The 21,155-nt window shown below is 27.5% G+C and overlaps 1 protein-coding gene and 1 long non-coding RNA gene across 3 annotated transcripts in view; one reads left to right on the top strand and one right to left on the bottom strand.

Moving 5' to 3' along the window:
• The window catches only part of LOC139426964 (uncharacterized), a 120,733-nt gene that overhangs the window by 74,003 nt on the left and 25,575 nt on the right, over positions 1 to 21,155 (top strand). The gene's annotated exons all lie outside the window — the stretch shown is intronic.
• LOC107453098 (no extended memory) overlaps positions 1 to 21,155 on the bottom strand; it is a 92,511-nt gene that overhangs the window by 57,775 nt on the left and 13,581 nt on the right. The window contains exon 1 of one of the 2 annotated variants that reach the window (XM_016069787.3): positions 19,419 to 19,553. The exons of the other annotated variant lie outside the window; for it this stretch is intronic. Within the exon in view, the coding sequence (XP_015925273.1) occupies positions 19,419 to 19,423 (5 nt within the window). The 5' untranslated portion in view covers positions 19,424 to 19,553. Of the gene's footprint in view, positions 1 to 19,418; positions 19,554 to 21,155 lie in introns of those variants that run through there. 2 annotated transcript variants of the gene reach the window in all.

Here is a 21,155-nt window from a genome sequence, read left to right as displayed (position 1 = left end):
TCGAATTTAACAGCAAAGTGGAACACCAAGAATTCTAATCTACTATCTCAAAGTGGTAGTAAATTGTAATATAAGCATATTACTTAACCTGTTGAAGCGAATAATGAACACAGACAGCGGATAATGAATACAGATCGGTTAAGCAGATACATAACATGTTAAATTCTTACTCAATGTTCAATCCTACGTTCATTTAAGCACTAAGTTTAACATTGAACTCCTAATACACCACTAAAGAGTATTATTTATTGAGTTCTGTTTTTATTAAAGACAATTTACTTATATTTCATCGGGTATTAGCCATTAGGTCTTGCTACAGAGTTGAGGACTTATAAGATTCTTGATAAACAAGCAGGGTTGTGAGGCGGGGTCAAAAAAATTAATTAGACTCCATTTGGCTAATAGTTAGGATCTATAGGTTAAAAGGAGAAACGAATTTTTCGAAATTCATTTTAACAAATTATACTATTTATAATTAATAAGTGAACAAAAACATTACACAATTATTGCGGCAACTATTATTTAAATTATAGCTTATCGCAAATTTAATTTGACACATTTGAACGTTTTTAAGCCTACTTTTGATAAAACTATTGGAAAAGTACATACATTCCAAAAAAATAATAATAATAATATTTAGCTCATTTAAAACTTATTTAAAAAGATATAAAAATGAATTAAATGGATCATTTCTATAGGTTTCCAAGCTCTAAAATAGTTTTGTAATAAGATGTTTATAAATTTGTGAGTGTAAGATGAATACAACGAAGCAAACCATCAGTACGAGAGGAATTAAAAACATTGATGATTTGCTGATTAAACATTTGTATGATTAAATTAAAATTTTAAAATTTGGCTTGAACAATCTCGGTACCTGACTACTTGGCTCAGTTATCTAAAATTATCGTATTCGTTAAATTCTAAATAGCAATTGAAGATCGTAGGTAAAAAAATGGTTTATTCAGGTTTTCAGAAAAATGACGATTGATTTCTAAGTTTTAACAAATCAATAACGTGGGAAATTAGTTTTCTCTGAGAGTTGTTACTCAGTGAAGTTGTGCTGTTTGGAAATTTTAGGAAAAAAAGAAATTTTAAGGAAAAATCGGTTCTTGTTTTACCAATAGCAAATTGTAAACAAAGGAGACAATAAAAAATAAAATAATCACAACCGAAGCTGACGTTGCCAGTGGGTACTGGTGACGTACAAAATCGACGTCAACAGTGGTTGTCATTATTATATTTTTCACGTTTTTCATTGTTTTCTCCTTTGTTTACAATTTGTTAATGGTTTCAATTTTTTGGTGAAGTTTCTGCTGTTTTGTGCAATTTTCCTTTGAAATTGTAGCTTTAAACTATTCTTTTTAACATGAATTTTAATTTCTCTTCTTATTAATGTTCTTGTTTTAACCTATTCCCAAAAATTTTTTTTCAACATAAAATTTTTTAATTTTGTTGAAGTTTTTCAGGTATGTAAATATATATTCATGACAGAGTACGTTTTTATTTTTATGATTTCATTCGAATAAATTGGTCCTGAAAATTCTCAAACCTTTAAACTTATTTTCTCAGAATCAGCTTTCACTGATATACCCCCCCCCCTTCTTTGAAGTTCACCTATAAAGCTATTGATTTTTTTACAACATTTCTTTTAATATTTTATTTACAACCAAGGTAGAAAAAAAATATCTAAATAATGGTACGGTTAATAATTTTTATCAGTCATTTATTTAAAATACTAATAAATTCCTTTGTTATTTAAATGACTACAAATATCAACAATTTGAATACTAACTCAACTATATTGAACGAAATCTGTTAAATTGACTGCGTATAAAAAAAAAGAAAGAAAAATTCTGAAGAATTCGAAATATTTTCTGGTTATGAACGAAGCGATATAATAACTATAATATTGAACTATCTGCTAAGTCAAAAACAATTACAGCTACGTTATTATAGGCTATAGCAGCATTAAGTTACATAAACGACGAAAATCTATCAACCATCGTAAATCCTTCATTATAGTGACATTCTCAACGAAATAAAAGAAGTAACAGTAAGAAAAAGATTCCTTTAAAAAGAAGTCTTTGAATAAGCCTTTTTGTTCTCTCAACTGCGCAACATTTGAAAAGAATCAGCTGGGGATCATTAGCAAGATAAAAAAATAGAAAATAAAAATCTTTTCATTAAATTCGAGATATCTTGAAAATAATCATCCAAAAGAGAGTTGAAATTGTGAATGTTGGAAGTTATTACCTTTTCTCTGGCGGTTATCGTAAAGAAAAGCAACGGAAGTATTTACTGTAAATTAAAAGTGAAGATTTCAATGTTACGGCATTTCTTTTGTTTAGGCACAGTGTTCTTGTATATGAATGGTATTAAATGATGACCTTGGCAATATCTTTACTGATCTCAGTAAAAAAAATAACGTGAATCGCAATAGCTGACACGCAGACTAAACCACTTTCGTTTATTTACTTTTCAAGACTGTTTTGGTATTCGGTTTTTAACAAAAACAACTTTTGTAAAGAAAGGGGTTTTGTATGAGGAATTCATACTTCGTTTAAAAGTCAATATTTAATTTTGGGCAACTTAATAGATATGTGCTGTGATACAATCGGTATTATAATAAGAAAAAGTGCCTTTACCTGCCTTAAAAACATTACTTAAAAGTTACTCTAGGATTGGCAAATTTTAGGAATTTTTCAAATATTAATTTTAAAATCATTATTTAAAAATAGTGCGTTTTTAAGCCGTAATGGTTTAAATTTATGTTTTTCTTTTCCTTTTTTTGTTTAAAAATTATAATTCTAAAACAATTTCTTTTCAGATTTTCTTAAAACATACAGTTAAAAGTTCGAAAAATGAATAAGTTTTCGTGTAAACGGCTCTAGGATTGGCAAATTAAGAATTTTTCAAATATTAATTTTAAAATCATTATTTTTCAAATATTAATATTAAAATCATTATACAGTGCGAAAAAAAAGAGGACCACCCAAAATAACTTTTGGTTGGATCTTCATGTTCTAGGACTTAATGGTTTGAGGGAATGGCGTTAATTATGCTAATTAATTAGTGCAGACGATATTTATATATAGGTAACCAGACACAAAAACGTACTTTCTCTGAATAAACATGTTTTTTTTCCCAACGGATTTCTGACCCCAAAATATAGGTAGCCGCAATATAGGAAATATGGTCCCAATCGTTTGGTCAAAAGAGCGGTTCAAAGCTTGAACAACTTGTCAATTTTACTTTTTGCGTATTTCGTCATATCTCAAGAACTTCTTCAGAGATAATTTTTTTTTTGCACACAACTATAAAACTCATTTATCTAAAGACAATTCAATGCAAAAAGCAGCTTTTTGTAAATATTTATTATTTTTTTTAAAATTTTATTTCATAATAGTCCAAAATTTTTTGAATTGTCAGGTAAATAATTTCTTTACATCAGTTCAAAGAATTTAATTTTACGTGGAAAATTACAAAGTTTGTGGGAAAACGATCAAATAACTGCTAAGAAATCAAAATTCAAATAACTGATATTTTTACAAATCAGAAAAACGTAAAAGAATGGTTTACAAAAAAGTCTTCAATTTTTGATTGATTTCCAAACGTCCTGGTTGCTAGTAGCATTTTTTTTACGCCCATCATTTTTGCGGTAACTTATAATTTAGTAATTTTACAAATGAGAAAAGCACAAACGGAAAAAAAATCATCACTAGACGGCTGCTTCAGTACTAAAAGTTGTAACCCTCGGTGTTGCATTTTAAATTTCAGGAAAGAAAAATACTCATTGTTTGAATGAAGGGTTGGATAAACATACTATCATTTGGAAGGTGAGTCTCCCACTTTTGATAAGAAGAATCAGATTGAATCCTACTAATGTAAAGAAATTGGCACTTTTCAAACACCCCCTAGAAGAAAAAGGACCTCAGCAAGGATTGATTTAGTAGATCAACGCAAAGAGCATAAACTGAGCAGTGGGGGTGATATACGAAAGATGTCCTTACGTTTTGACTACTAAAGGATCAAGTTTCTTTTTCACTCGTGCTGAGGCCTTCTCTTTTCTAGGAAATATTGAACTTTTCGGTAAATACTTGATTAACGCCAGAAAGACTGAAACTTAGTATATACCTATATTGCCCAAAAGCTGTCAAATTGACTGGATTGTAAAAGAATAAATAATGTGTAAATAAATTTGTTTAAAATTAACTTTCAAATTTTTTATAATATTATTTGCAGTTATATAACAAGTTATTAATAAATATTAACAATAAAAAAACAATTATATGCTGTACAAAAAGTGACAAAATTCTAAGAAAATTAAAAATCAGTCAAATTGATTTCCTTGGGCAATCTAGTGTTACAGAAATTTAAAAAAAAAAATCATTTGAAAAAAAATCTATTTATAGTATTGAAATAAAATGAAAAATTCATCGTCAAAGCTTTTATCAATTTCATGTAAATTAAAAAATATATATTTGGTTTGAGACGAGAATTCTGACAGGCAAAAAAAAACCTAACCATGTCCACTCCATTTGCGATTCAGCCGTATTACTTCAAAACAAATTTTCTAAAAACATTTTTTTAAACGATGCTTACATTTTGATTCTTAAAAAAAATTGGTTATTGGGAAAAAATTGATCAACTACTTTTACGAAATAAAAAAAGGATAAATAAATTAGTTTTTTGCGTGTATCAACATCGCTCTGAAAATTGAAGAAACAACATAGCTCATGTTTTCATTTCATTAGTTAAAATAAAACAAACACATCCAGTTTAGATTTAAAACATATGAACGAAGGTTAAGACAACATTCCACTAAATCCCTTGCGTAATAGGGAAAACAAAAAATAATATAACAGAAAATAATTCAGTAGCTTAGTTTTTTAATGTTTAAATAATTAAAAGAAAATAGTTTTTAAAGTATAATCTGGTAAGATTTAATACACATACAAAGACTTCATAATACGATAAAACTGCATGCATAACACTGTAATATTTTATCTAACAATATTATAAACAACGCTTCACACGTTATGTCGCATCCAAAAATGAATAATAAAATTAAGTAACAACACAATACTCGAAATAATAAAACGCCGTCACAATTCGCTGCTTTAGAAACCTGCAATAAAACTCTTCTTTAGAAAACACGCGGAAGTTGAAAACGAAATGTGCTTTAGGGAACATTCTCTTCAATTAAAAAGAAAATACGACATAAAATAAAATTATGAAAATTCTATGAGACTGTTAGTTGTAACCGTAACCGAGGGAGGCGGATTGGATTTTTAATCCGGATATTGTGTCTCGTCCAAAATTCGAAATTGACAAAGAAATTCGAGGTTAATGTCATTCGAAATAGTGCATCCAATGATAATCTTTAACATATTCACAAAAAGATAGTACTGTAAATCCACTTATCCACCGCTAAAAGTGCAACGAGTTGTAACGGAACAGGTGCGCTTTGAAAGTGAATCAGCCTTCTCCCTTTCTTTGGCTGATAATTATGGTTTTTTATTATTATTATTATTAGCTTCCGCGAAACGGTATACGATAGAAAAAAACATTTGCTCCACCTGGATAACTTTAGTTGTTGCCATATTTTGCTTCAAGATTTAAATTCATATCCATGTGATTATCAAAGCAATGGAAATATTCCATATTATGCGATTTGCATTAATCCACACAACATCTCAGTTACCTAAGTAATGTAAATATCCTACGTAAAAAATCTTGAATCAACATCCAAGTAAATAAAATATAACTAGCATTAAAATCCATGAAAATGATTCTTTAAGACAGGGCTCGAAAAACCGCCAGTCCTCGGCGGTCAAAAATTACCCGCGGACAACAAATTTCTCGAATCCAGCGTCCGCGCGGACGGCCATTTTCCCGTTAATGTTCGTGATACATTTTCAATTTTTGTTATCCTACAAGAGTCTAGCGCCTCACTTCTAAAATGATCCTCTAATCTCGAAATACAGCAACATGCTACGCATGGTGGAGTTGATGTTTTCTCTGTCTGGGAGTACTGCAGCGGTTGAAAGTGGTTTCAGCAATGAAAAAAAACATATCTTAAAAATCAAAACATATCTTATAATCTTACAAAAAAAACATATTACTTACTGGTCTTAAGCAAGAAGCGTTGAACACATTTATGAACATCTACCTAAATGGAAAACCTCTTTCAGATTTCCGTGCAGAAACCTCTGTAAATCATTGGCTTAATTGTGGAACTGGCAAACATCATATTTGATTAATTTAAAAAACGCAGTACCATCGGATAAATTGACATGATAATTGATAACTTAACCTTTGTTATTTAAATTATTTCATCAAAGAAATAAATTATTTCATAATAGAAATACTAGGTTTTACTATTGGTAACCTAGTATTTCTTTTATTACTGTATAATGTAATCCTAGTATTTGTAATCCTAGTAACTACTAATTCATTTTGCAATTTATATAAATGCTTGTAATAAATAAGAGAAAATTATATTTTTATTTATTAGAGAAAATTATATTTTTATTTATTTAGAAGCGACTGGTTAGTTTCAAAGGAGGACAGGTATATTGTTGGACAAGCCTTCCTCGGGGACGGGTAAAATTTCTGAGTTTTTACGAGCCCTGCTTTAAGAGTACTAAAGCAGGAAAACTGCTCGGGAAAGGATTTTAGTTATGCTGCAGGGATATTAAAAACTATAAATATAAAAATAGTTGAATGTATATAGAATTCATAAAATGCGTTGAAGTTTGTAGGATGATTTATATAAAACCATAAAAATGTTAAGTTCGAAATAGAAATTTTAAACTAAATAAAATATATATTAAAAAAATTGAAGAAAAAAACAACAACAACCTTTTTCCTTTTATATTTTAAAAATAGAATTTTCTGCTTCATTGAGCAAATCAAGTCGTGCTGCTTTAAATATTGGTTTCAATAAACAAAAAGAGCAAATAACATTTGTCCCTTTCTTTTTTTAATGCTTTGAGCCAAGGTATCATTTATATTTAAAAGGAGACGTGTTTAATCAAATTATGCTTAAATAGCATAATCTTGAGGCTAATTTAAGGAAATAAATTAGTTGAAAAAACAATTTCTGACAAACATAACAATACTTTCAGCTCCTTTCTAAAATAAAAATTTATTTAATTTAAATATAACTATGTCTGCACAATGCTAAAAAAAAAGAAAGAAAAAGAAAACTAGTAACTTTGAATAACTTTTGATGCAATGATCGAATTTTCATGCTCGAGGGACTCCATTGTATTGGTTTAAGAGGGTCACCTCAAATATGTTATTTAATTCCTCAAATATGCTATTTAATTATTNAGTAGGAAAACATGCTCGGGAAAGCATTTCAGTTATGCTGCAGGGATATTAAAAACTATAAATATAAAAGTAGTTGAATGAATATAGAATTCATAAAATGCGTTGAAAGTTTGTTGGATGATTTATATAAAACCATAAAAATGTTAAGTTCGAAATAGAAATTTTAAACTAAATAAAATATATATTAAAAAAATTGAAGAAAAAAACAACAACAACCTTTTTCCTTTTATATTTTAAAAATAGAATTTTCTGCTTCATTGAGCAAATCAAGTCGTGCTGCTTTAAATATTGGTTTCAATAAACAAAAAGAGCAAATAACATTTGTCCCTTTCTTTTATTAATGCTTTGAGCCAAAGGTATCATTTATTTTTAAAAGGAGACGTGTTTAATCTAATTATACTTAAATAGCATAATCTTGGGGTTAATTTAAGGAAATAAATTAGTTGAAAAAACATTTTCTGACAAATATAACAATACTTTCAGCTCCTTTCCAAAATAAAAATTTATTTTATTTAAATATAACTATGTCCGCACAATGCTTAAAAAAAGAAAAAGAAAACTGGTAACTTTGAATAACTTTTGATACAATGATCGAATTTTCATGCTCGAGGGACTCCATTGTAATGGTTTAAGAGGGTCACCTCAAATGTTATTTAATTCCTCAAATATGCTATTTAATTATTGCGAACGATGCTTTGAGTTACGAAATGAGACACAAAATGTACTTTCTCTGAATCGATATAACTTTTTTTCGGACGAATTTGGATTTCGGCCCTCATGGTCTAAATAGTTTGGTCAGGAGCACGGTCCAAAGTTTAAACCCCTTAATGTAAATTTTACTTTTTGCGTATTTTAAGAAGTTGATTATTTAACACGTTCACGCCGGGAAAAGAGAAAATACTGGTAGAAGAACTATTTCAATATTAGATAATATTCGGGAGGAGTTAATCTATTCTCAAGAATAACAATTCACTGTAAGGAAATATATCACGGCGAAGAAGCAATTAAATATAAAAATTGCATCCGTTAAAAACAATTGGTAGTTATGGATTTTTATTATTCCCGGAAAAAAAACTAAAAAATGAAATTTATTGTACCAGTTTTTATACCGGTGCGCTGCCAAGATGAGACAATCTAGCGTGACCCACCGGTGGGTCACCCCGGCGTGAACGTGTTAAAATTTAGTTTCTCAGGAATTAATCGATTAATTTCGCTCAAATTTTGTATTTTGATTCATGAAATTACATTCTTTAAAATGAGGAAAAAATTTCCACATTTGAATTTTTTCCACTTTATTAAATAAAAAATAATTTAGTAAAAATTAGATTTTGCGAGGTCTTTGAGTTGATCTTTGGATCAACGTATTGCGTGCAAAAATTTGATTCGCTTAAAAAATTCGCGAGAAAAAGTAAATAAAGATAAAAAAAAGTTAACATTTATTTTAGAACTGATTTAATCAATTTAATTCTAAAACTAATAAAAAAAGTAATTAACTTTCTATTTAATTAAAAATTCATGAGAAAAAGTAAATAAAGATAAGAAAAAGCTAACATTTATTTTAAAACTGATGAAATCAATTTAATTCTAAAACTAATGAAAAAAAGTAATTAATTAACTTTCCATTTAATTAATGTAATGTTTAGTTAAATATCTCCACTTCACCAAACAGTAAAAAATTTCATTTTCCTTCCTTAATGTAACGGAGCTAGGCACTAAATTCCCCATTCTAAAACAAGACCTTCATATCCTGTTTTTCTTTCATTAAATACTATGTTTTTGTCACAAAAAGAAAACAAACTTCCAAAAAGGTTATTAAAAATACCTCAGGAATCTATTTTTTCTCTCTTTTTCAGTTTCGAGGATTTAATTTACGTCATCTACTTTAATCGGATATCGCAATATGGGTTTTTTTCTCTTAGTACAGAATTTGAGAACGCTCTAAATTCTAACGAAAAAGAATAAAGATGAGTTAACAGATCATTGGATGAGACTGACATAGTTGCAAATGAGCAATTAAGACAAAACAAACCGGAAAAGAAATAGTCACATACGCCTAAAAGAAGATTCCGAAAAATTACATTGTGTACCTAACTTTGACATGAAAGTAATAGAGTTATTAAACTCAATTGAATATGAATCACAATAACCTATTTATTGTTTTGCTTTTAATATGTAATCCTTAGTCATCTTATAGACATGTGTAACAATTTAGATCAAATTAATCTTTCAAAGACCACGCACATCTACAGGAAGAGCTTTTCATGTTAAGGCATTTTCATTGATAATTAACACTAGATGGCCTGAGGAAGTCATTTTGATTGCTTTGTAATTTCAATTAGAAAAAAAAATGTGTATATAATCACACAATTTCTTAGAATTTTGTACAACATATAATTTTTTATTGTTAATATTTTCTAATAACTTGTTATATAACTGTAAATAATATATTAAAAATATTAAAAATTAATTTTAAACAAATTTCTTTACACATTATTTATTATTTCACAATCCAGTCATGACTGCTTTTGGGCAATATAGGTATATACTAAGTTTCAATCTTTCTAGTGTTAAAGGCCTGAATGAGTGATGTTGTGGCATTTTAGTGAATTCGAGTAAATGAGCTTCGAAATTAGTTAGTACTTTCACAGGAGGAAAAAAAGACCGTGCCTAGCTTTTTCTTTTGTTCTAAAACTTCTAATCGACGAAATCTATAAATCCTTAACATTTATTTCAGATATTAGTTTTATGGTGTTTGTGTTGTTTAAGGTTGTATGGTCGCACTTTTGGTGTTTGTGTTTTAATTTGCTGCCAAGAGGTTTTCCTAAGGTTACACGTCAATTGTTTATTGCCAAATGCACTTGGATCGTTCTTTCACTCCAAAAACTGACTCCTACAACATCCACTGAGATCTCCGGAAAGAAAAGGCTTAGCGAAATTAATAAAGGTTGTATAATTAAACAAGACTAAAATAAGATCTTTCCCTGATAATTTTTTTTTTTTTTTTTTTAAAGGTCACTTATTTTACGCATTTCCTTGAGAGGGTGGAAAACAAATCCTTTAGGACCACAACTATAAAGTTTTGAGAAAAATATTGAGCGGAGAATTGAAATAATAGCGAGAAGCGTAAAAGCAATTGATATTTAAAATAATAATAAGACTTAAAAATCCACAAAATATTTCGTATAATTTGTTGAATTCAGAAGCTCTTATATCTTTGAAGGGCTTATGTTTTCAATGCCAACTACAAAAAGTAAACAAAATAATGCAAAAAATTAATTAAAATAAATTGCTCTACTAGAACCTAACAAAAATAATTTTGTCAGTACTGGTGCTTTATTTTTAAAAATATTTCTTGCCACTCAAAGAGTTAATAAATGAAATGTTATTTTAATTTCGATTTAGAAGACTCTTTAATAAGCAATACTTTTTAATTTTTTTCATTGTTTAAAAAATTAAATCTGCAGAAACGTAATTCAACAAAGGATTATCGACTAAAAATAGCGCATAAAAGTTTACTTAAAATTTAAAGAAAAATTCATCTTGAAAAACATGCTATTATCGGGTGCATAACTTCGTATTACAGGGCATTTATCTATTATATTTATTATTTATCTTAATTTTCATTAAAATCAACATAAAAAAATTTTATGACCTAATGTTTTTACATACCATTTTGGATATTCATTAAAATCTTTAGATAAAATAACGTTAAACAAAGAGACAGAGGAAAAAAACTATTATCTTTTTCTCTCCCGCCATAACACAATTAACTTTTTTTTTAACGAGTTCCTTGAACTTTAAGATTTATTTGCATGATCTTATGAAAATAATAAAAGGAAATGATTTCATGTAAACATATTTAACTAAGCCTATTTTAATTTTTAATTAAACTTTTCTTTCGGGTTTAACTCAGCATTTTGTCTGTCCTTTGAGCGGGATGCTATTTTGAATCTCTTATAACTCAAATAGTTTAAAAACTTTTATTTTTGAGAAATGTTGGGGGAAAAAAAAGATTTCTTTACATTAGTTTAACATTAGCTTTTGTTATAAATAAAATTGCAAACGATTCTGTTTAAGATTTTATCACGCGTTCTTTAATGTTAAATTACTTTTTACAAATACAGACATTAACGTGAGTTGCATGTGGATCGGTGCTACGTCACCGAATTAGCATTCCTAAAGTTAGCTGAAACCAAGTGTTTATTTTGTTTTACGAAGTGCTTTTAAAACGTGCTTCTGGAAAAAAAATAACTTGCCAATTTTTAAATATTTAATAAATCCTAAGGCAAAAAAGTTAGAAATAAAATATTTTTTTAAAAAAAGAACTATTTTTCTGTGAGTCTGAGCGAAAAAGTAAAAAATGTTTTAAGTAAAATAATTTAAAAAATTTAAAAAAAATTAGCGTGCAAAAATAATCAAGAAAATATTACGTGTAACTTATAAAAATTGAATTTAAATAATTTCGGCTGATTTTCCCGGAATTATGTGCATTTTAAGTAAAGTTTATCTTAAAATGTGTTGCAAGAAACTTATAAAATTGTAAAAGAAAGCAGATAAAAAGTCGTTGGTTTTCAAATAACAATGCTAAATTCAAATAAAGTTCCCAATTCTCATCTGCTTTCTCTTAAAATTTTAAACTAGATTCTTGCAAAACATTTCAAGAATATATAAAATGAGCATAATACTCAGAAAATTAACTGAGACTATATGAACTCAATTTTTATAAGATGAGTTGCAGGCAATATTTTATTTCTTATTTTTTTCGTGTCCTAAAGTTTTTTCTTAAAATTATTTTATTTAAAATGTGTTTTTTAAACAAAAACATTTAAGGATACTCTTATATCTTGATCTAACACCAAACATTATCTAATAACAATATATCATTAGACACCGTTTATGGGTGATTCTCACAAAATATAACTATTCACTGTCCCTTGCTCCAAGATCTAATACTATAATACAAAGAGAACTTTTTTTTAAAAAAAAAAAATTTATAAATTGCATTGCTGTTAGCATTTTAAAATGACTTCGCACTAGCATTGATTGTTTTGTACATTTAAAATTTTTTATTGAACTTCAGAATGTCATTTTCCTGGCATGTCCCAAACAATGTTTCCAATAATAACTAGCTTTAAAACTTCCCATAAATTTTTCAATATGTAATTTTTTTTATCTCAATCGGTGTAAGCATTTCTAGAATATACGCAGAGGGTATTATTTACAAAAATTTCGTTTAAAATAATTTTTTCTGTCGATAATTTGCCTGTCCCAAGAAAATCTGTCATTTTCCTGACTACTTTTATTTAGTGGTTTATAACCGAAATAGATAGAGCCAGCAATCAATATCTTATGTTAATAGATTGATTAGATACCCTCCTATATGAACATGTCTTGTTGCATGAATAAAGAACCAATTTTCTGGTTCAAAATCTATTTCAAAAGATTTTTCAAGATGAGTCATTTTCCTGGCTTCTTGAAATCATTAATAACATAAATCTCATAGATTTATCTGAGTTATTTTAAGAAATCCTGTTGTTTTCTGCAGAACGCAAACGTCTTGGGCCAAAATATTAAATTAAAGTAAAGTTATAGGTTATAAAATGGCGAATTTGTCATTATTCCGGGTGTCATTTTCCTGGCTTATGAATTCCAGGGTATTGAAGTGTTACCAAAATTTTTTTAAACTGCTAATACTGTAAGGAGGAAAAGCAAATATTAATCTAATTTCATGTTTATGTATGATTGTAATATGGTTGGATGTAATCAAAGTTATTTATTTATTTAATGATTGATTATTATACACAATTTTTTTCTGTACATATCAGCAACAAAACTTTTTTTTGTTTCTTTCTACAATGGATAAAAAGAATTAATTTAAGCAATTTATGGTTCATCTAACATAAAGGCTTAAATTAAGTTACTTACTATTAACTTAAAATGACTGTTTTTTAAACTTCTAAGCTAATATGTCATTTTCCTAGCATTCAAGATTTGGTGAATTTCTATTTTATTTTTTTTCTTTAGTAAATGTCAATAAACTACACTGCTGTCTGTAAGATATTAATAAATGTAACTAAAGAAGTACACAAAAAAATTTTTAGATTATTTTGACGACTTTAAATTTGAAGAAATTTTTTAGTTCGAATTGTCATGTTTAGAAAGAATCACCCTTATATTTTCACGAAATTGAGAAATTGAAAAAACTCAGTTGATTCAAACTTTTGCTTTATATTATATTATCTTTAATCCAACAAATAAATAAAGTAAAAAATTCCTTTAAATTTTCAAAAACCTAAATAAAATACATATCAAAACAAAAAGAGTTGAAAATTCATTGAGAACACTCTGAAAAACAACTTTAAATCAATCAAGGTTTTACTTTCTAACTGCTCAACCGGATTCGAATGTTACGTAACATCGTTTGAATTTATTACAAATATTGTATTCAAGAGAATGAACCAATTCATCATCAGAACGATGTAATGCTCTAGTTACAATTAAGCAATAACAATATTTGATGAACTTTTATGCCTATTCTCAAATCAAATAACCGTAAAATGAGCGATAAAACAGCTATTCGATTAAGCAAATACTGGATAAGTAATACAATCGCTATCATCGGAAGCTTAAGGCATTTAGAAAAGTCATAGGAAGAAAAATCATCTGAAAACTCTAAATGCGCGTGGGTTAAATCTGGAAATAAGATCTATCAGTGCAGATTATAACACTGGCTTAGTTTCCGGAATTTTTCTACTGATAGTTTAATTGGGCCAGCTTTATTCCCTCAAAATTTTGCTATCACTTATGAATCTAATTGTTTAAAATAAGCACTGTCGTAATGTAGGTAAACTTTATTTCTTTGAAATGTGATACTTTTGTTTTAACTTATAAAAAAATTTCAATGCATTGATAAGCTTTTAATTCTTTCTTAACTGCGCAATGATTGTTGAATAAATTTTTTTTTTTTTTTGAATTTCAATTCAATAAAGAGTTATTGTAGTCCAAAAAAAAAATAATAATTTCGGATTCAAAAATATTTCATTCTCCCCAGAATAAGCTAGAGTTTTTTAAGGAGGGGAGCTCAAAAACTTACAATTTTTTGAAAAAAATCAAAAACATTAAATATAACAAATCAATTTTCGAGCTAAAATTAAAGTTAAAAATATATATATATACATATATATTTGAAGTGTAGCACTTTGGTCACAGGGAATCTACAAGAAACCTTAATTTTATCCTTAATCTTCATAATAACCTATGATTTTTTTTTTTTTTTTTTACTCTTACTTGACTTTACATTTGAGAGTTAAGAGTTCTAAGATTTGCTTTATACTTGTGCTTTTAAAGAATTTAAGAGACCTAAGTATTTTTCAATTTTACTAAAATTAGTTTCATAAATATGTGCCGTTTTCGATAACACTAGGGGAGAAAGTATGAGAGAATTCGATATTATTAAACAATAACGAATTATTCTAAATTCAAATATTCAGTTCTTTTCTCCAAAGAGTTATCTAGTCACCAAAAAGAGTTATCCTTTGTAAATAATGTATGCGCACAATTCATGCTTTTTAAAAAATAATAGCTTTTCTAATATTTTTTCCAAAAGTTTCAAGGAAAACAAACTATAGTAAGAAAAAAAAATAGCTGATCGATATTTAAATAGTTGAATATTTCTATTTAAAATAAAAACTAATAATTTACGACAATTCAATATATTGATTATTAATAGTATTAATACACCTATGATTTAGAAATGAAAAAAAAAATCTGAACAAAAATAAAGTTTTTGTGTTAAAAAAAACCCAGCACGTTTCAGAGCATTAACAATATTTTAAATCCCATTATGAAAATAACTAAATATAAAAATATTTTTTCCTTTTTAACTCAATATATACTGACTGTTTTGTTTATACATCAAAAACAAACCAAAAGAAAGTAAAAGATGTAAGACTTCAAAATCATATAGTCGACTGAAAATTATTTCTATATATTGATTGAAATTATTTAGGGGTCCGTCCAGACATTTTGTAAAAGGTCCGGTTTTTGTGAAATTGTGAAAAAATTACTCACATTCTTTCAACCAGGGTCCTGCTTTATGAATTTGTGCAAATAGGGTCCGGTTATTGCAAAAAACTTTTTCAAGGAGTTTTTAAATTGTAAATAGATACAAGATTATGCTCAGTACTGTAAAATTATAATAAAAAAAATTAAATTTTCACAAATAAACAGCAATTGCTGCTTCTAAATTAGAGGTGCAACATATAAATATTTGGTATTTAGTCTTTACTGCTGAACGCAGAATATTCATTTCGGACGAATAATGGAAGAATCGTCTGCCGAAGACAAAATTTAATTCGTTTACATCCATCTTTCTTGTTTTCTACCCTGGGAAGGGTTTATTCAATTTACAAAACAATAATGAAGATAAACAAATTTATGAAGGGTCCGATTAAAAGAAAAATCATTTTGTGAAGGGTCCGTTAACAGACCCAAATTTCTTCTAAACAGACCCCTGTTAATGTATACAAAAACAAATACAATAACTAACATTACTTACTTAAACAAATAAAGTGTTCTTTTCTCAAGTTTCCCCCTAAATACTAAATATTTCGATAATTTAGTATATTTTAATGTATTTTCTGCTTAATCTCAATAACTAAATAAAGAGAATGCATGCTGAATTCTTAGAATTAAATAAAGTATATACAAATGCATATGCCATTTCAAAATACAGTTTCTTTATCATTTTTATTTTCAAATCAGTTAAACAAAACCATACTTCCCACCGATTTAAGAAGTTTTTTTTATTATTTATTTTTTTATTTTATACAAAATCACTAGGCAAATTAAAAATATACTTAAGTATTCTCGCTTCGCCGAATAATAAAATGTTTAATTCACTGAATGCTTGGAAACTTCAATATTTTGATGTTTAACAAACCTAACTAATTTGTTCCATATTACTTACAAAGTAAAAAAAAAATATAAAAATGGATTTTACGTAATTAGTTTAAGTTATACTATAGTTCTTTTTTTTTTATTTAGAATGAAACAATAAGAATTATATACCGATGTTAAGTTTCAGTCATCAAAATAGAGTTAAATGTAACACAGCATATGTATTAAGATTGGGTTTCACAGCCATCAGGTATTCCTTGAGGTTAGCTCACGGTAAGCCCAACAGGTCGTAAGGTGAGCTAACCTCATGGTTTCTACGACCCAAATAAAAATTAGTTCAGGTTCAGCTCACCTGGAAGGGACACTCGACCTTAAAAATCCATTGTTTATGCAATTAAATATAAACAAATTTTATAACACATGAACTATAAAACAAAAACTGTATTTGCATCAAAAAATATTCAGGAATTTTAATATGAAGCAGTTCTTTTTTCTCTTATTTAACACTTTGAAGCAGAATATTTATTACACACGTTTTTCATACTTTTTTCATCCTTTTGTATTAATTTACGTCGAAATAAGTGAAAAATATTATAGTTAGCATTTTAATAATTCATAGTTATGAAATACGGTACGAAACACCGGTGTCTTTTTCTGAGTTAAAGGTAAAATGATCCAAACAACGACTCATTTTAATACAATAATTTGCACTTATATGCAGTTATTTGAAGAGAAACAATTATTCATCTTTGAAATTTCCTTACTTAACAAATTTACCACTTTTTTTAATGCTATATTTTTGTACAAATATAGTTCTGATAATCGATCATATTGTTTTAGTAACTCTTGGACAATTAATAAAAAAATACAAATTTATGTTTTTGCTTCTAATTAGATCTTCAGAAAAAAAAACATAAGAAGGCATTTGTATTCAAGGTCCCATTTTGCATTCAAGGATTAACTTTCTTGCGAATATTTAACAGTTAATGCAACAACAAAGCATTTTGAGCATTATTTCAACACTCTGTTCCAAAACCTCTAGTAAATAACAAAATTTAAAAAAATAATAATTTTTGAAACTTTCTTTTTTTTTCCTTTCTGTACAGCACTTTTAAAATCAATAGCAAAAAATAAAAAATTTAATGGATAAATGACTTATTGTAAAACAATAAGAAACCCAAATTCTTTTAACATTTATTAACCATATCGTTAAAAAAAAAGTGTAAAAAATAAAACATTTTTCTAGAGTTTTATATGTATAAATAAAGGGCATGTTAAACATAAAATATTTAAGTCTATTTTCAAAATATTAAGATTAGTTTGAAAAATTGATTGATAGTATTGACTCTTTAAATACAGCATAAGTATTGTTCACTTTTGGACATAAAAGGTTACAAAAGGTATCTATAACGTGACTCAAGAGAATTTGCTTTTCCTCGTTGCTGAGCACATTGCAGCGATTATTGCAGCAACAAATATTGCAGTGATTATTGCATTACATATATGCTTATTGCAGGAACAGATTCTCACTAAATGCAGCAGCAAAATTCATTGAAAGGACTTTGAGTTGTTAATTGTGAAACTGTAAATGTAGTTTCTTTGCAACATGCTTTGTTATGGGGAAAAGCCAATTCTTCTTTGTTGAGTTTTGTTACGGATGTCTTTCGTAACATTAAAAATTGAAGTAGGAAAAAAAAGTACTTTTTTAAGTTTCTCTATAATCTTTCAAATGAGATAGAATATTTTTCCTCCTCTTCATTGTTTGATAAAAAAAAAAAAGATTTTTTTATTTATGGGTTTTTAAAAATCTATAAAAAAATTAATAACTTTTCAGCTGTTTAAAAAAATTATACTTTTAAATATCTTATGCAATATTATGATGCATTACGTGTCAAGACATTTGCAAATAAAGATTACGAACTGCAACAAAAATTATGCATTGAAAACAATGCGTATTGACTAAAAGGGAAAAACACGTTAAAAAAAATAATAAATATTTGCCATTTGCCGGGAAGATAATTATTTTTTTAAAACAAAATTCCAAAAATTAAGTTAAATTCCAATCAAAAATGTTTCGAAATTTACAAAAGAAATCCTTTAAATGTATAAGGGATTTAAAAAAAAAATATTTGTAAACACAGCAAATATCCTATTTAAAACTTAAAATAATAATAAACTTCTTCAAAAAATAATCGTAGTAATGGTTTTAAGAAAATAGCTACAATCATTATAAAGCAATTAACATTAAACAGACGACTAAATCACTAATGTAAGTAAATGAAACAATATTTCTTTCGTGATAAGTAAACATTTGGACATTAAAAATATAAACCTTTTATTAAAAAATTACAATGTTACTTGACATGAATAACTTGAAATAATTACGTTTCCATTGTTGATAATGGATGTGAAACTTGTCAAACCTATTTTTTTTTTTTAAATATAGGTCAATTACCCAATTTAGAAATATCATATTTGCTGACTTTAAAAGCATGTGACTCAATTTAAAAAATTCAAACTATTCTAATAATTTCTGTGAAAATAAGTCTTAGTGACATTTACCTTTTCTCCAATTTCAAATAACTTTCATTAGCTTGAAATTCTTAAAAAATTAAAAACAGGATGAAAACGTAACACAATGAGTGATTACCCACGCATTGTGTTATGTTGCTAATACTGCTAGCTTTTTTAATTGAAAATTTTATATATAAAAGTTTTTAAAAACTGGTGCAGACACAAATATTAATCAGAATTTATGAATTTTTTTTTAAATTATTTATAATTTTTTAAAAAGTCTGCAAATACAACATTCGTAAATGGTGGAATTGCCCTATTGTAAATAAAACTATTCGCTTTGAAACTGATTTTAATGCATGTTTATTGATTAAATGCCCAAACTATGAATGAAAAAAAATTTTTTTTTATGAAACAAGCAAAAAAAAGTGATAAAACTACCATATGGTTAGTCAGAAATTTTAGAACAGGCAGTAAGTTTATAAACATGCTAATCCTAATTTTTAAACAATATTTAGTTAGTTTTTGAGGCAAGAGCTCAGTAGAATCGGAGAAATAATCGATGTCTTTAAACAAGTCAAAAAAAATTCGAATCTCAAAAAATTTAAACAAAATGAGAAAACAATCAATATTTACACTTAAAACTTAATAAAAACAAATCCACTTACTTCATATTTTAATTTCCTTGCGATGTATAAACAAATCCTTATAAATAAGATATACGAGTAAAGCAACAGTCGAGATAACTGCTTATTTTTCTATATAGCAGATAAAGTTGAAAACTATTTATGAATCCATACACGGTAAAGAGAGATTCAAATCTTATCTAAAGAAGGATCCATAGCGCATCGTCACCCCTTCTGCGTCATTGCCCGAACTGTGCTATTACGTGACAATAATACATAACACTCGGAAACTCAAGGATTGTTGTCATATTTAAAATGACCATAAGACATAAATGCTGACCGAATGCTAAGTCATTCTCTCAAGGTTACAGAGAACAGTATAGTTCAAAAACACACTAATTTCTTTTCGACTCAATTCACAACGCTTGGTTGTTTAAAGTGTCACCGAGTTCCAGTTTGAAATTTTTTTTTCAAAAAGTTGCCGAAACTCTAGATTAGCTGAGTAGAATTTTAAACTGAAGTTGAATGATATATTTAAGTGTTGCATTTAACTCAAATATTATCACGGTTAGAATTTTAAATATAATTTTTTATAATCGTTTGAAGGAAAACTGGAACAACGAGCGAGCTAAAAGCGTCGCATACCAGACAGTAAAACCCACAAACTCTTGGCCAAGATCTCATTTGTAAAAGTAAAATAGAATAAATACAACCGACTGTGATTTAAATTCTGTCATGAGCATCAACATGTCGCAAAAATTGAAATTGAAATGGTTTGCGTAATAATTAAATATGCTGTCAAACAGAAGTCGGTAAACTTTAGTGAATCGGGCACTAAATTCTAGTTTAGGAGATTAAGAACATATGAGATGAAATTCTACAAGGAATTGGACCTTGGACTTAATTCAAGTTCATTTTATCATAGTTAAAATACTTATAGAACACATCAAATGACAAAACGCCACTTAAGAGTTTTATATCTAACATAACGTTCGTCATACAAGTGTTTTGTTTAAATGAATTAAACGGTTTAAATAGTTGACTAAACAACTATAAATTCTAAATTTATAATTTAAAACTAAATAAATCACTTCACTTGAAAACCAACACTGAAGCTAAATGCAAAAAACTATTAAAAAATTGATGTACGATATCCTCATAATTTTGAAGAGTAGTAATTTTAAGGCGTTTAATCAAAATTAATCTTTGATCCAAATAAATATGCACTGTCACGAGTAAAAAATAAGAACTATATCGAACAAACTTTTAACAATCTGATGTTCCTGATAAGTGACGAAGAAAAAAAAAATTATGTATTGATTTCAAGCTAAAGGCTCTGGTTGAAATTTGAACAGTCCACAAAATTGACTAGAATCGTAACTACGATTGGTGCTAAATTCGAATTAATGATAATATGGCAATAAATTTTTGTTTGTAGTGATCAGTAAATAATCAAAACTTGCATTGTCCTCTAGCACAAAGCTCTAGTTAAAATTCGAGCACACTCGCTGGTCAAATAGTGATTAAACTTTAGATGAACATTAAATTGTTTTTGGCGTATATTCTGTTTGTAGCGGTCAGAAAACGATTTAAAATCGTCAGACACAGAGCTCCAGAGGAGATTTGATAACTCTACTCGCAAATCATTCGGAATTTGGATTAGCGATAAATTACATGTAGCTATAAATTCTGCTGAATAAATTAATCACAGTTAGCGATACATAATATTGTGCTCGAATGGCAGCCAGGAAATGATTGGAATTTATCTTGTCATCACGC

Source organism: Parasteatoda tepidariorum, chromosome 10 (genome assembly GCF_043381705.1).
Source record: "Parasteatoda tepidariorum isolate YZ-2023 chromosome 10, CAS_Ptep_4.0, whole genome shotgun sequence".
NCBI lineage: Eukaryota > Metazoa > Arthropoda > Arachnida > Araneae > Theridiidae > Parasteatoda > Parasteatoda tepidariorum.
Note: the sequence above shows the minus strand (reverse complement) of the source record. Positions and strands in the feature narration are given on the sequence as shown.